General features: G+C 52.5%; 1 protein-coding gene across 3 annotated transcripts in view; it reads left to right on the top strand.

Annotated features, from left to right (window-relative positions):
* ZFAT (zinc finger and AT-hook domain containing) overlaps positions 1-16,381 on the top strand; it is a 136,518-nt gene that overhangs the window by 32,639 nt on the left and 87,498 nt on the right. For all 3 annotated transcript variants that reach the window (XM_015242409.3, XM_072949753.1, XM_072949754.1), the window contains exon 3: positions 4,542-4,793. In XM_015242409.3, coding sequence (XP_015097895.3) covers positions 4,542-4,793 — 252 coding nt within the window. The remainder of the gene's footprint in view (positions 1-4,541; positions 4,794-16,381) is intronic.

Raw genomic sequence — 16,381 nt, 5'->3', positions numbered from 1 at the left:
ACAGTGACTCCGTGAAAGAGAGGCAGTCTGGGGGTTATTTTTCACGTTAGATTCTGAAGCTCGCAGGGCTTCAGACTCAGGTTGGTGTGGCTCCCAGCTGGCGTTCCCGTGCAGTGCACACCCTCGCCGCGTTACTGTTACCGTGTCTAGAACTGACCCGAGGGCCACGGGCCTCAGCACAGGGACCTGGCGGGGACGGAGGAGCCCAGACCCCCGCTCTGCCAGCTCAGCGGCAAGTTCTGGAAAGTGTGCCAAGTCCCTGGAACGTTGGGCCCTTCACTTCTTTTCCTGTTGAGGAGTTATATTTGTTACATCCATCTCTTACGGTTTTTATGAGAATAAAGTGAGATAATAGCTAGGAAGGTGCCTCACACACTTGAGTGATGTACAAATAAAGGGCTTGTGTTATTAGATTTTTGATAATATTGAGGTATTTTTTTCATGATGCTCACACTGTCTTTTGATTAAATTAAAAAACATTTGGCTGATTCTTTCTGTCCCTTCCTAGTTTGGGCCCTGGCTCAGCAGGGATACTTTCCTGACTGAGAGGAAGTTGTCCCCAGACTGTGGACTTGGGACGAGGTTGAGATGCCCTGTGACTCGTCCCTTTCTTCCTGTTGGAAACGTGGGACGTAGAACCTGACTTGTTTTTGAAATACTTCTTTTCCTATTATTAAATGACTGATCCGTGTGTATTTCTTTATTAAGTGTCAACTACGTTGCAGCTCTGTCCGAGATCTCATGGGACCTAAGACTTAAAAGGCCAGCTCAGACCTCAGGGCGTATGCTGTAAGGTGGGGGAGGGGAAACGCAGCCAGGAAGCCGTGTGGGTGACTCGTGCACGTGGTGCTCACGCTGTAACTGCGAGCCGGGCGGGGGACGGCCTCCCTGCTGGAACGGCCCCGTGGAGGAGCTGCTGAGACTTGAACTGGGCCTGGAACATTAGAGTTTGAGCTGGGGTTTGGGTTCTGATAGGGGTGCGGGAGGTAGTCACAGGCAGGGGGACTAGAACAGTACAGAGAGGTAGAAAGAGACAGGTGTCGCCCCTGCATATTTAGGGAGGTCTGGAACATCGCCCTGAGCAGCGGGGGGCGGGGGGATAGGGCATGCGTACACGCTGCTCTGTGTGTGTGTGTGTGTGTGTCTGTGTGTCTGTGTGTCTGTGTGTCTGTGTGTGTAGGGTTGAATCATGGGATAACGGGCCTAGACGGCCAGGCTTGAGAGTTGTGGGGCAAAGTCATCAAGAATGATGGAAAGTTCTAGAGCCAGGAAGTGGCAGTGAGACGAGGGGCAGAGGCTGAGCAAGACCAGAGCAGAGGGCTAGACTCTGAGGTCCTGCACAGAGTGACAGAGGGGCCAGGTGAACGGAGAGGGTGTTTACTGCACCGATATCTTCGGGACAAAACCTGCAGAGCTCAGTGACTACTGAGTAAAGGAACTCAGGGAGGAGGAAGAGGAGTTTCAGAGTCCTCTGTTCAGACTTAGAAGTTACAGGATGTTCTTCGCCCAGTTCTAGGGTTCTTCGCTCTGCAGCACCGCGTGGGTAGTTGACAGCAGCAGCTCATTTTCAGTGTGTAAATTATTCCAAATTCATTTATGAATATTTCATTTTTTGCTAACTAATTGGTCTTGAGGATCTGCATTATGGATGCAGCAAGATGTAACATTAGTTTTGTCATGGTCGTGTCAGAGGTTTTCCAAAGCTTTCAGGGCTGATTTTAAGTTTCTTCCTTGACAGCAGGTGAATCGGGTTAATTCACCAAGATTCATGGGGTGTCTGCTGGGTGGGGGCGCAGGCTCAGGTGCTGGGGGACAAAAATAACCAGGGCAGGACCCTGCCTTCACAGAGTCCTGTCTGCGGGGAGAGACGCACAGACAGTGCTGGTGTTTGGCTGACCTGCTGTGTGCCTGCTGTGCGGCGAGTGGAGTCACACCTGTCACCTGCCCTGGATGTCTCTGGGGAGAGACCGCTGGGCACCCTGTCACACTGCTTGTGAACCTGAGGTGAACTGCACACCTTCTGCATAAATGACACACCTGCCCAAGACTGCTGACCCCAGCTGGACACGGGGGGCCCCAGGGACCGCTCACACTTCTACAGCCAGGTGCAAACTTGGGGGGCCCAAGGACTACCTCACGTTCGAGAATTTGCTAAAACAACTCCCAGAACTCAGGAAGCACTATACTCATGATGACAGTTTTTTACAGAAAGGGTCCAGGTCAGAACCAGCCAAAGGGGGAGGTGAATGGGTGAGGTTGGGGACCAGGGGTCCCAGACACGGGGGTGTCGGCCCCCCGCTGTCCCCCGTGGAGTCCTGGACGTCGTTGCCTTCTAGGCGACGTTACACGACAGGGCTCGAGTATTTCCATCCAGGGCCGCCCACCCGACCCATTATGTCCAGAGTTTTTGGGGGTCCTGGTGACGTACTGCCCGCATGGCTGGCCCTCAGTCTCCAGCTCCTCCTGGAGGTCAGACTAAGACCTCCACTCTCCAGTTCATGCAGAGCTCGGAAATGATCTGACCTGCTGCCGAGCAGCTGGAATACATCATAGGCCCTCCTGTCAGGCAGGACGTTCCCGGGGCCTGGAGAGGTCACCTCCAGGAGCTGAGGGCGCAGGCCAGGCCTCTCTTTGGGTAAAGTCACTTCACCTTCACACGGCATTTCAGTGGAGGGCCTCTGTCTGCACGGGCAGGGTGTGGGCTCTGTCGCTGGGGGTGGGCCCAGGCCACCGCCTTCCGCAAACTGTTATGCAACACGTGTCTGCAGCTCAGTGGGTGTGACATGCGGTGGGTGTTAGTCAGCCCCTCCACTGATTCTGCTTCTCTGACTAGCAATTGCTGCTTCAGTGAGCTGCACAAGTGCCTACTGCTGTAAAGGATAACAAAGAGAAAAGTTTTCATGGCTTTGAGGTGAACGATTTGTCCTCACTCTGCACGTTCCTTCCTCACCTCCCTTGCCAGCCCCCCATACACGTCGGCCGGGCCTCCTGTCTACACAGCTTTCTTTCCCCTTGGAGCCGCCTCAGTGCCGACAAGGGGAGCCGAGGGTCTTGTGCCCTTGTTTGTTCTGTCTGTCTCCTGGTTGGCTTTCCTGTTGTTCAGTCTTCTTTTCTCCCCGTCCCTGATCCCCACCTCCATCTCCGACATGCCCAGTGACACAGAGGGAAGGCACTGATTATGCCAGCATCGTGCTGGCCGCCCTGGCCCAGGGCGACCCTGGTCTGCATCTCTCAGTCAAGGTGACCCACCCTTGGCACCGCAGCTCTGCAGAAACTGCTCCTGCAGGATCTCCCCACCTCTCAGCGACTTCTGGTTCTGGCACACGATCCCTTGAGTTCCTGGGGCCCCGTGTCAGAGCCGGCTCCTGCATCCAGAGCCCACGTTGTCCTGCTGCTCTTTTCCCGAAGGCTTTGCTCCAGAACCTCCCTGGCCTCCTCCACTGCCCCTGTGGCTCTCCTTGCTGTCTGATTTGGGGGCACAAGTGACCCACTGAAAGGGTCCTCACAGCAGTAGCAGTGGCCAGTGTGGCTGCTGCTTTCCTGTGGAGAGCCAGAGCCTTGGAGAGGGCAGCAGGGACCTTGAACACGCCCTGATTCCGCAGGTGCCCAGGCCCCCATCGTGGTGCTGGAACCTAGGAGCCTGCCCTCCTCCGCCCTGGCGTTCAGGTTCAGAGGGCTGCTGACACGCCGCGCCGTGGCCCGACAGATGGCGCTCCACAGGTGGCCCCCTGCTTGCCTCCTCCCGGTACCTCTCAAGTCACATCACCTAGGCCACCCTGCCCCACACTCACGCAACAGCACGATGCTCCCTGACCCCGCTCACCCACCTCAACTCCCACCTTCATGCTGGCGATGAATGCCTTAACGATGAATGCTAATGAAGAAATACAAGTTGAAAAGTGGCTTGGAACTGGCTCTGAAGCAGCTCTGATCGTGACATTTAAATCAGCAGGTCTCTAGGAAACTTGAAAAATATTGTTGCTGTTTTTAGTCCTATAATTTGTGGCTTTAGGTTGAAATGATTTTTTCTCTTTTTCATCAGAGCATTTTGGCTCTAATAATTATGATGCCTTGAGATGGTCTGGATAGTTGTGTAGCTCATTAAGAGCGTGAAAAGCTAAGTGTCCTTGGAGAACCCTTTGCAGAGAAGTAGTCCTTAACCAGTTTCTGAGAACTGGACTTAAATGGAAATGAGGGCTCGTAAGGAGCCTGATTTGTGAACTGGGGCCTGAGGGTCACAACTTAAAATCCTGCTCTACAGGAGAAGCCTGTGCAAAGGTTCTGATAAAATGATGTTCTTAAATCGCGCTATTACGGAGCTGATCATATAATAGGGTGGAGATGCAAAGATATGAGCACTAAAGATTGTGTGCAGCTATTAATTCTAGAACGCTGGTCCCAGACTTTTCTTTTTTAAAAAACAAAAACAAACAAACCCCCCACCCCGTGAAACCAAAGATATTTCCACACTTGGGAACTGAGGGCCTGCCCTGCGCTGTCTCCTCGTGTGACTCCCTGGTGCCCTCTTGTTTCCTTTACAGAGTTTTCGGTCATGAAGAGGAAGAGAGGCAGGCCCAAGGGGTCCACCAAGAAGCCCAGCCCCGAAGAGGAACTGGCGGAGAACATCGTCATGCCGAGCGAGGGCAGTCCGCGGGCCCCGGAGGAAGGCAGGAGCCTGACGCCGAGCAGCCTGGAGTGTGGCAAGTGCGGCCGCAAGTTCTCCAACACGCGCCAGCTGAGGAAGCACGTCTGCATCGTGGTGCTGAGCTTGGGCGAGGAGGAAGGGGAGGCAGGTGAGTGCTGCCCGAGGGCCGGCCGCGTGGTTTCTTAGGAAGAGATGGAACCACTCACGGCCACTTTTACCGCGTCATTTGTTACTTGGAAACAGCACACGTGTACTCGAGTCTCACCCATCCGGAAAGTGCTCGTTTTTGTAACGATCACTGAACCTTTTTTTTTGAAGTACAGTCAGTTTACAATGTCGTGTCAATTTCCGGTGTACCGGGTAATGTTTCAGTCACACATACACACACAAATGTTCCTTTTCGTGTTCTTTTCCTTATAGGTTACTATAACACGTTGAGTGTAGTGCCCTGTGCTCTGCAGTAGAAGCTTGTTTATCTGTTTCGTGTGTAGTCGTCTTTGAACTGAGTGTGTCATCTGGTAGCTGACACCCCGAGTGCAGGTCACAGGGCTGCTTGAGCAGATGTTTTGGGGGCGGCAGAGATGGAAAAACAGCCCCTATGCTCTTGAGCTTACATTCTGGGCCAGATGATGGGGTTTTAAAATGCAAAATGTTGAAGGGTGGCAAATCATCAGTTAAGAAAGTGTTCTGATGGGAGGTCAGGGGTGAGCTTGGTCAGCATTCGGGCGGCATTTGGATTAAAGGAGGGAGGATGCCTTAGTGGGTGATGGGCTCGTGTGAGCAGAAGAGGGGGCATGAGGATGCTGAGGCCCTGTGGTGGCCTTGATGGCCGGGCCCAGACTGTGGCAGGCTTTCTGGCAGGAAATGAAGGGTGTCAGTGCTTCCTGCAGGTGAGTTCCTGACTCGGCTTCTGCTCTGAGAGGCTGAAGGCAGTGCGAGCGTGAGCAGGGAGTGTCTCCTAGACGAATGAACCAGCAGGACTGTGCCGGGCAGCGAGGGCTGCTGCCGTGGGTGCTGCTGCTGTTGTTTGGTCTTGCGTCGTGTTTTCGGTTTTCAAACTATGTCTGCGACCTTAGGCAGTTCTTGCCGTGTTTTGTGCTGTGCTAAGCACGTTACGTGGGCGGCGGTTCTGGTTAAGGCTGTGGGCTTTGGACTGTGGCTGCCTGGGTTTGGATCCCAGCTCCAGTCCCTGCTGACTTCCCTGTTTTGCTTTCCTCAGCTGTGAAATGGGAATAAGAATACGGTTGCTCTGAGGATTAAATGAGGCAGGCCTTTGCGCAGTGCCTGCCCTATTAGAGCACTCAGTGCCTGTTGACTGTTACCTTTGCTCATGGCCCTGTGGACACAGTGCTACCGCCAGCCTTCCTGTTTCGTAGATGGGGCACTTAGGCACTGAGAAATAAGCATTTGCCCAAGGTCCTTTAGTTAACAAGGGAATCTGGCCTTTAAACGCAGGCTGTCTGATTCTGACTCCCAGTTCTTAAGTCCTAGAAACGTCTCCCAGCAGTGAAGCAAGACCCTTGGTGTCTAAAACCCTAGCGTGGACGGGGAGAGCTGTTGAGTCGTGCATCGCCTAATGTTCATCGGACATCTAGGTTGGTGGCCAAGGCCCATTGCCAACCTCTGTGCCGGTTATAGAAAGTGTAGAATGTTGTTGCTGGTTTTTAAAAACTGCTCTCAAGGTGACCACGTGCACTCTCACTAGGCCACGGTGGGGGCCGATGCGAATAATAGACGAGGCTTCAGACAAGACAAGGCAGCTGGTGGCAGCTGCCCAGGACAGAGCATGAGTAATCGCCGTGTGAGAAGCGTCGGCAGGGCGTTCTGTGATTCAGAGGAACCAGCATCTCGTTTCAGAGCCTCAAGTCCTTTTGCCAAATGAACATAATTTAGCAATGAGATGGTCAAGGGAGGAGGGGTTACAATGCCACGGCCTGCACCGGGGAGCTGGTTCCCGGTGGACTTGCAGACCCCTGGGCCTGGGCTGTGGACTTGCTCTCCCTGGCTCTCCCCTCCACCCGCCCTTCTTTGTCTCACGTGCACACACGTGCACTCCCCACCCCCCCGACTCTCTTCTTCCTGCACAGATGGTTCATGGTTGTCACGTTTTAATCAGAGGGACCAGCCCTGCTCGTCCTGGCTCCAGTCCTTCTGAGAATCCAAGTGTCTCTGATCCTTCAGGGCCATAGTTTTTGAGAATCTGTTTCGTTTTTGTGCCTTTACACAGTTGGTTTGTTCCATCAGGCTCTTTCTGCACAATTAGGGCTAGGAGTCAGGGATTTCACTCTTTTACCTTGCCCAACGTTCCGGCTTCCTCTCCCTCCAGACCTCAGGCCTCTGTCTAACTTGGAGGCAGCCTGAGGTCAGTCAGGTCCATGGATGTACCCCAGTCTGTGCTGCCCTCAGGGTTTTCTTCCTGAAACACAGTCCTTCCGTGTCTCCCCTTCACCGTAGGGTGCAGACTCCTCACCAGGGTATTCAGGGCCCTCACCAAGAGGATCTTTCTGTGTAGCATCTTTTTTCCTTGCTGTGTAGTATTCCATTATTCATGTCAGCCACAGTACAACTGATGACATTTAGGTTTTTTCCAATTTTTTTTCTTTTATAAATAATACTTTAATAAATATGCCTGTATGTATATGTATATATATGTGTATATATGTGTATGTGGATTATTATTTGTAATTTTTATAGGATAAATTCCTAGAAGTGGAATTCCTAGGCCAGAAAGTGTATTACGTATTGCCCAATTTCCCCCTAGAAAACTGACACCAATTTAGATTCCAAAAGTGTCCAAGGGTACCAGCTGGATATTATCATTTTTGTTTGTTTATTTTATTTTGTAATACCTCTAATGATACAAAAAATACCAAGAAGAAAGTAAAAATAATCCAAAAATTTACTGCCTACATATAATGTATTATATTGTATATATTAGTATTATATTAGTGTAATAGTATACCTCTATTATACTGCATAAAAAAGTAAAGAAAAGATCTTTCTCACTTCTGTGTACACTCACATGTTTTCCAGAAATGAGGTCATGCATAATGTTCTGTGATCTTTTTTCACTCATGATGTAGCAGATATGAATTTTTCATGTCAATATTTTTTATTTAACAAGCAGTTTTGTAGCACTTTCTGTGTTGCAGATCCTGTTCTCAGTATTTTACAACTATTATAGCTCATTTCATTGCCATGGCAACACAATGTCCCTATTATCATTCCCATTTTGTAGACGAGGAAACTGAGGCACAGAGAGATTCAGGAGTTTGCTTATATCACACAGCCCGTAAGTGTTGGAGCTGGATTCTGAAGGCATGCAGTCTGGCTGCAGGCTCTGTGCTTTTGTCTGCCAGGCTCTGCTTTCTGACCCAAAGTAGTCAGTGAACGTAGATTTTTGTCATTTTTAAAGGCCACACAGCATTTCATTGTATGCATGGACCATAAGTTTTCCTTCTTTGGTTTCCAGTTGACTGACATTGAATATTGTTTCTAGTTTTTCTCCCTGCTTAAGAAAAAAAAGCAACAAAACTATTCAGATGAACTCTATATCTTTGATCCATCTGGAAATTGCATTTTTGTGAAAGTTGTGAAGTTGAGCAGTTACATATATTCCATCAATAAATACGCGGACAGGAATGATCTCCCTAAGTGCAATTCGGTAGATGAACTATTTCCAATTGTAGGTTACACAGAGAAAATAAGGGTCTGGTTCCATGTCTAAGAAACTCTTTAAAAAGTAAAACTTTACATTTTGAAAGTCATTATGGAATAACAGGAAGCTGTAAGTAGCGCACAGAGTGGTGTCGTGCGCCCTTTACCCTGTTTCCCCCAGTGGTAACGTCTTACATAACTGTAGCACAATATCAAGTTCGGGGCCTTGGCAGTGAGACAGTGTGTGCACAGACCGGCATCCATCACATGTGCAGGTCTGTGTAGCCACCACCATGAATGTCTCCCTCATGTTCCCACTTCACAATCACCCCACCGCTACCCGCTACCACTGATCCCCAACTCTGTGATTTTATCGTTTCGAGAACATTACATCAGCTGAATCACACAATATATGATCTTTTAAGATTGGCTTAGAAGCCCCCCTTTTCAAACCCAACTTTATAATTTTATAATTGAGGAAGCTGAGGCTCAGAAGGGATGATTACCCAGAGTCCCACAGCTCATTTAAGGTAGAGCTGGGTACCATCCCATGTCTCCACACTCCTGCCCCGTGGCCGGCCCTGCTCTGCTGCATTTGTGGCTTAAAACCAATCTCTCTTCCACTCTGTGGATGTGGGTTTTGTTCATTTCAGTGTACCTCTCTCAGTTCTTTCTCTAACCTTATGAGAAATGGAAGTCCCACCCCGTGTGGTCCTGATGTGTTAGCTTCTGCTCTGTAATTAATTCGGCAGTCTCTTCAGTAGGGGCAGACAGCACATCCTGTCTAATAAGATTAGCAGCTTCTGCCAGTAATACACTGTACAGAGAATGGCCTCGTAGTCCATTGATTTGCATGACCTAAGTGGACTTTAATTTAACAAATACCAAACGGAGAGGTAGGAGCTCTGGGTACTTCCCCCTTTCTGGCTATGGCTGAGGCCTCTGAAATATGCAGAAATGACTTTATGCCCAGCTGCCTGGTGGCCGATGTCCCTGTGCTTGCTCCGCGTTCCCGAGTTTGCCAAGCACAATATTACAATTTGGAAAATTCTCACATCATTGTTTCAATACATGCAGTTTAGTGACATTTCAAAGAATTGACCTTGACTCCTTAGCTTGCTAAAACAATTAGAAGAAAACAAAATAAGCTTTTTCCCTATGCTGAACCACAGCAAGTTAAAATAACATTTTTGATGTGTATTCAACATTTATTTATTTTATTCTGCATTTGAATAGTAAAAGAAACCAGGAAAAGAGAGTTGTGCTTTTTTTCCCTAATGCCATCATGTGGAACAGCTGGTGTTTTTGAAAAACATTTTGGAGCCTACAGAAATCAATATGTCAAGTTTATAAAAGTGACTTCTGAACCTTTCTAAGCTTGTTATTTCTGGGGTCATTTTATGCAAGGAGAGTTGCAAAATTTTCTCTTATTCTTGTTAAATCCTCCCTGAAGAAGACAAGGCATTTATTTTAAGATCTTACCTAAGGTGCACCTATAATCTTCACAAGGGTTTTTTACAGTATTTCAAATGTCTTCTGCTGTATTTGTGTTAGCAGAACAGCTGACTTGGTAAATGGCTGCTTGGATTGAAAACGGTTCTGAGTGAGTCACGTTTGAAAATTTGCAGGTGGAAAGGTGTACGGCCTCTGAGTTTCTCTGTGCAAGGATGTGGAACGGTCCTGTCCGTTCCTTCTGGCTGCCTCGTGAGCCCTCATTGTAGCTCGGCACTAATCCGGGGGATGGAGAGTGCAGTGACCTCCACCCGCGCGCGTCATCAGCGTGGTCGGACATGTGGGAAGTAGTGACGGGCTCCCTCTGTGACCCCCTCTTGCCCCACTTCCTCCTCTCTCTCCAGTGGCTCCTGCCCCACCTGCTCTGTGAGTCTGAGCGGCTTCTGTTAGTGTGGGCCAGGCTGCGCCCTGGTGACCAGCCACCCCCAGCACGGTGGCCTCACAGGACCGAGCTTCCCTTCTGCTGCTGCTGCACGTCCTCAGGAGGCTCTGTTCCCCCAGGGACCCAGGCAGAGAGCAGGCTCCAGAGACGGGCACTGGATGAGCCAACTCTGGGTACGGACCAGGCAGCTAGGTTTGGCAGAAGTTTGTTCACACGCTTCCAGAACTCCCCAGGGCAATTCCCATTAGGTCTGCAGAATCCCAGACCCGGGTCAGCAGGACCGTGATGCTTCCTGGCCACGGCTGGGTCCCACGGCGGTGATGAGGCCTTCCCGGACAGTGCGCCCCGCTGCGGTCGGGGCGCCGAGCATCTGTTCTCATCCACCTGCTGGGTGCTAAGGAGGGGCTGCCTTCTCATCGCTTAGATGAAGAAACAGGCTCTGCTAGATGAAGGAAGTTGCCTGAGGCCACCCAATAACTACACAAGTCCTGGTCCCCTTGACTGCCGAGCGCAGGCTTTTGTTGCAGGGATCCAGCCGTCTTCTGGGGTGCTGGCTCTCTGACTCGCCACCCTGCCCTCGCCTGGAGTCGCCTGAATTGCACCTTCAGTCCCCTTGGCAGTTAAGTCTCCACGTGTGACATCAGTCAGACACGGCCGGCACCATGCACGGTGCTCTCTGCTGCTGACTTGCCATGACTCTGAGGTAACCAGACTGTGCTCAGTGCCTTTTTCCGTGGGGGTGGGAACTGCGGAGAAGAGGAGCTAACTAAACCCCACCCCAGCAGGACCTGATGTCTGGGCTCCTGCAGGACGACTCTTGTTCCTCATCTCGGAGGCCGGCCCGTGCTGGCAGCCCCCTTGTCCTGTGCCGTCTGAGTTCAGAGTGTGTCCCACCTGGAGGGACTTGATAGCAGTGATGGAGCTCGTGACACAGTGGTCCTCTGCTCCAAGTAATGGCTCTTCCCAGACGAGTAGCCGCTCTTCATTATGACCCTGTTCTGAAAAGGAGCCTCTCTCTCACCGTGACACTCCGATTGCTGAGAAGCCCTGGAACGAGTAGCCCGTGGCCCAGGGCCCAGCAGCCTGAAAGGCAGACTTGCTGCTGTGCCTGGGGGGTGTGGCAGCTGCCCAGGAGCTGGCAGAAGCCGAGGGCTAGGTGAGAGCCCTGCAGCAGGCTGGTTGTCTCCTCGCTTTTCTCTTCCTTACCGAGCTTGTGTTGTCATTGTTGGGCACTAAGCCAGGCTTAAGGGACCAAAGGGCGTAAGATGAGGCTCTTCCCTTGCGCAGCTGAGCCTGGGGAGGAGGACGGAGGGGTGAAAAGATAAAAGATAGTGGAGGCCCCCCCCCAAGTTGCTGAGGGGGCAGAGCAGGACCACACACCTGTGGGGTGCATCCTGGAGGGCTCCCTGGGGAGAGGGGCCATGAACGCTAAGTCTGAGGCTGACGTAGGGGGCATAGGTGATGGTGGGGAGACACTTCCCTCCTGATGGTTCCTGCAACAGCCAGCATGTGCGGGGGCTGCAGGCGAGCCTGAGGAACGTGGGGGAGGTGCAGTCAGTGCAGTGAGAACAGGGTCCCGAGGAAGATGCCGGCTCCGTGCCCGCAGGCACTGACACTCCTGGCCACCTCTCCGTGGGGACGCTGTGCTGGGAGCAGGTGCCCGCCCGGCCTTCCCTCGGAGCAGGAGAGCCAGGCGGATGTGAGAAGGCCCGAGGGGAAGGTGGGGGCTCGAGTGACGCACATCCAGCAGGTTGGGGAGGATTGTCGTGGGCTAATAAGCCCCTTAAACTGCTGTACTGGCAGTTGGATGAGCCGGCGGCAGAGTCCCAGAATATAATCCCTCATCCGTCTGCTGTTCTGACAACTGCTCTGGGCTTTTTATTAATGTGGCTGATAACACTTGACTCTCTGGGGTGTTCTGAGATTTAATTAGTTCTTGGGCAATTTGGAATAGGTACTTTAGAATATTAGCGCAGTGTTAATTATAAATGAATGCATAGAAACTAATTTCTACAAATGCACACAAACTAATTTCTACAAATGCACGATTGCCCGAGTTAACTCTTCCCCTGTCGGTTACCAAGTCAGCCTCCTTTGCTTGGATGTTCTTACATGGGGGGACTCTGTGAAGTCCCGTGGGGGACGTGGACACAGATCCCACCAGTAGAGTTGGAAAATGGAGCAGTACCCCTTCCAAAGGCACCCCTCCTCTGGGACAGGAGGGGATGCGGAGCAATGAGCAGGGAGGTTTTGAGATGAAAGGGACTTCACTGAGAGATTTTGTTATCAGGTGAACTTCGTTTTTCTTAGCGAAGTCAGAGAAGCTCATCAGTGTTAAGGGAGCGTGTGTGTGTGCGCGTGTGCGCGTGTGTGCATGTGGTGTGTGTGCATGTGTGTGGTTAGGAGCTGAGGAAAATAGGAGTATTTTTGAACCCCTGCTGTAGATCTCTCATTGATTCACCAGATGAGTCCACACTTTCTGTGTACCAGGCACGTGGTGGTTGCTGGCTGTGCGATGTCAAGTGATGGGACGTGTGTGTAGTAAAGTGGTTCAGACTTTGGTGGGCTGGGCAAAAGATGACAGCGACGCTTTGGGGTAAGTGTGATGCGCACCTGCTGAGGTCACATAGGGTCTTAAGGGAGCTCAGACAAGGTGTTTCAGAGGCAGCCTGGGAGAGCAGGGGCAATCAGGAGGGGCTTGGGCAGACTTTGAAGGCCGCGTGGGCCTGGTGCTCTGCAGTAGGGTTGGGGGTGGAAGTGAGGGCAGGGAGAAGAGGGGAGGAGGGGTGGAATGCAGCGTGGCGGGGGAGTCGTATTCCTTAAGGCCCAGAGGAGCCTGCTGGCCGCACGTGGTCAGTGGGAGAGGGCGTCGGAGGCTGGCGCAGCGCTGGGTGGAGGATCTGCAGGATCGGGACTCGGCAGTGGCGGTGGGAGCGAAGGAGGGGGTGTATTCTAGAGCTGCAGGGCAAGTGTGATTCCGGCCCATGGACAGGCAGCAGGGAGTGAGTGGGAGGGGCGCCTAGGTTTTGGCTTGGGTGCCGGGGTGGAGGATGGCCCGCCAGTCTAGAGAACCCAAGGGAGGAGCAGGTTTGGGGCGGGAGAGTGAGTTAGTTCTGGCCACTCATTGAGTTGTGTGGACCATGGGTGTCCACGGGGCTGTTATCCACCTTGGGGTGGGGTCAGCAGGAGGGCCCTTACACAGGTGAGGTCACGAGTGGGTGGTAATCGGGGGACTGGATGGAACAGAAGAAGCAAACAGCAAGGGCGGCTTCCTGAGCATCTGGAGGGGTGAGAGGAAGGAAGGCTGCCCTTACTGGCCAGCAGTGGTCAGAGATGCAGGGAGATTGAAGGAGGTGGGGCTGGGATGGGAGTCTGGGACAAGAGTCTTGGAAATGGGCTTCATGCCGACCTGAGCAGGAGCCGTGTCTGTAGGGACGGAGTGAAGATGAGGCTGGGGATGGAAAGAGGGGTCGTCTGGAGATGAGCAAAAGGGTCGCCCCATGGGCAGGCAGGAAGCAGGTGGCACACTCGGACGGGTACCTTGAGTGTATAACAGAGGGATTATGTGTGAAGGCGTGGGCAGCTGTGGTCCTGAGGGAAGCTGGGAGCGGTGGGGTGTCGTTACCACCCCCGAAGAGAGGCAGGAGGGGGCGCGGTCACCCGCACTCCAAGGGAGAGAGCTGAAGCCTTTGCAGAAGATTGAGTCAACTTGCGGTGACCTGGTAGGGAGGGAGCCCGGAGAGCACCCCCTACCCCTGCTCCCCTCTTTCCTTCGCATCTTCTGCTGGTGACTCCATTGGCCAAACCCAGTGGGGAGCCAGCGGCCGTGGAGCCTGTGTGAACCCTTGCAGGTCGGCCTCTAGGAGCCAGGTGGAGAAGGATGGAGGGTGGGCCTGGAGGGGCAAGGGGAACTTTCTAGTACACTGCGGACACTGGATCTTTGCTCATTATCCTTTGCTCATTACCAAACACATATGTGGTCTCCACTCCTTAAGCAACGTGGCCTCTGGCTTTGTAGTCAGGACACCTCCCCATGTGTGAGGGCGCCGGGCCCTGGGGCCCTGTTGTTGGAGGGGGGGAATCTCAGCACTGTGGGCCATGTGCACCCAGCCATGAACTTCTGCTTCCACGTTGCACAGTGTCATCGCTTTGTAAACCCTGTCTTTTCAGAAGGAAATGAAATGTGAAGAATTCTGTTCACGTGCTGGGTCGAGGAGCAATGGTGCACAGATGGCAAGAGATTAAACGCTGTAGCTCCCAGAACATCAGCGACTCGGCAGAACGCTGCAGGCTTGGGGAGGGGGAGGTCTTCCACTGAACCTCGCTTATTAGCACAAGCCGGACAGAACCACAGGGATGCGGGGACCCCAGCCTGGCCCTGAGCTGCGTGAGCCCTTCGAGCAGGAAGTCATTAGCTCCAGATGGGTCCTGAGGGCAACTGCATGCTTCACTGCCTGAGGGGCTCTGCCACTGCCCTGTCCTGTCCCTCACATGAACCTCACAGTGACACATTTTGCAGATTCAGACCATAGATCTGGCGGGTCCCAAACTGGTCCAGCTAGAAGACAGAGGCTGGAGCACAGGAGCTCACACACCCTGGCCCTCCCGGGGCTGCCCGGGGCAGCCGCTGTGGTGAAAGTGTTGTTTGACGGCTCCTCGCCTGTCCTCCTGCGCGGGGTTTTAAGCTGTATCCAGGGCTCTCCTGCGGCCCTGGCTGGGAGGGTGGGGTGCGGGGTGGGGATGGGGAGACTGGCCTGGACCTCACCTCTTTAACCAGAGGAGCCACGCCCCTTTATTGATTGTTTATGTTGAAATTGCTCAAAGAATTCACTCAGAATGTCCTGCCACTAAAAAAAAAAGTCTGAAAACCACTATCCTAATGCAGTGACGATCACAGTCGGATTCGGTGACACCGCGCAGTGGGGAGTTCGATGGACGAGGGCACTTGAGCCAAGCACCTCCTCTTCCGGAAAAGCACGTTTACTAGAGCTTTGAGAGAAAAGTGACATGAAAAGACTAATTAGAAAAGCACACCGTGCATATGATAGCAGAGTTACCGGTCCTCCTTAATGCTCATGAAAGTACTTTGCAAACTGTAATGTTCCGCTTGGAGGATAAGGTCGTATTGTTAGAGGAGTAGAGTTTATCGTGTGTGATTATTGACTAAAGGAAAAATACCAGACAGGCGTGGACCACTGTCAGATATTTCCGTCTGAAACCCAGCGTAGCCGATGGGATTAGTTCTGCCCCTCCTTCCCGAGCCCTGGCTAGCTCACCCACAGCAGGGCCATCATTGGGGCTGATGGCATCCCATCTCGTCTGCCTTTTAAGCATCTCAGACAGATTTCAACTATTGATCGCACGTAAAATCCCATCCTGTTTTCCTTTGGATAGAGTCTTCTCTAGAGCTCAGTGAAGATCTTACAGACCTTTCATACAATTTGAAGATAACGTACTGCCTTAAAATTCACTGTGGCATTAGCACCTCTACAGGAAGCAGCATATTTAGGAGGTGCTTCATCTTGACAACACTACTGAGAAGAGGCAGCCTTAGAGTGTGACCTGGCCGCCCGTACCCCAGCTCTCTCTGGGGACTTTATTTCCTGCTCTGTGTATTTATTGAAAGGGGTTGACTTGCTGCCCATTCCTCATCAGGCGTTCTGAGCCAACCCAGGGGGTCAACCGGGCATTCTCTGGAACAAGAGTCAGTAAATTAGCCCCAGTTACCCATCGGCATCAGTCTAGGAGCCTGATAGGCTTCTCTGACCGATTGTGTCCTGTGTCAGAAGGGCCGCCTTTAGCCAGCCTTGCTTGTTGCCGGAGGGTGGGGTCTGTCCCAGTGCAGGGAAGAGAGACAGTTACCAGTTTGATCAGATGGAATCTCTAGTTTTCTTCACTTTCCAAGATTTGTCTCTTCGTAGCAAGGAGCGAGGTGCAGAGTGGAGGAACCGGCCGCCGTGGACAGGCAGGATGGGGCTGTAAGTGCCTGGCTGGGTCTGTTGGGCCAGGGTCACCAGCTGTGCGGTGGGTGACCTTAGTGCGGGCACGCCTGTGGGCCGCTCACCTGCGCCAAGTGAGCAGGCGCCCACGGCCCCTTGCTGCTGCTGGGGGCTCGGCAGAGGGCGCATCGAGCAGGGGCCAGCTTTTACTTCCTCGCCCAGCCTTCAGCACAGATGGCTGGGGCC

The sequence above is a fragment of the Vicugna pacos genome, chromosome 25 (assembly GCF_048564905.1).
Source record: "Vicugna pacos chromosome 25, VicPac4, whole genome shotgun sequence".
Taxonomy (NCBI): Eukaryota; Metazoa; Chordata; class Mammalia; order Artiodactyla; family Camelidae; genus Vicugna; species Vicugna pacos.
This window is presented reverse-complemented; position numbering and strand designations above follow the sequence as displayed.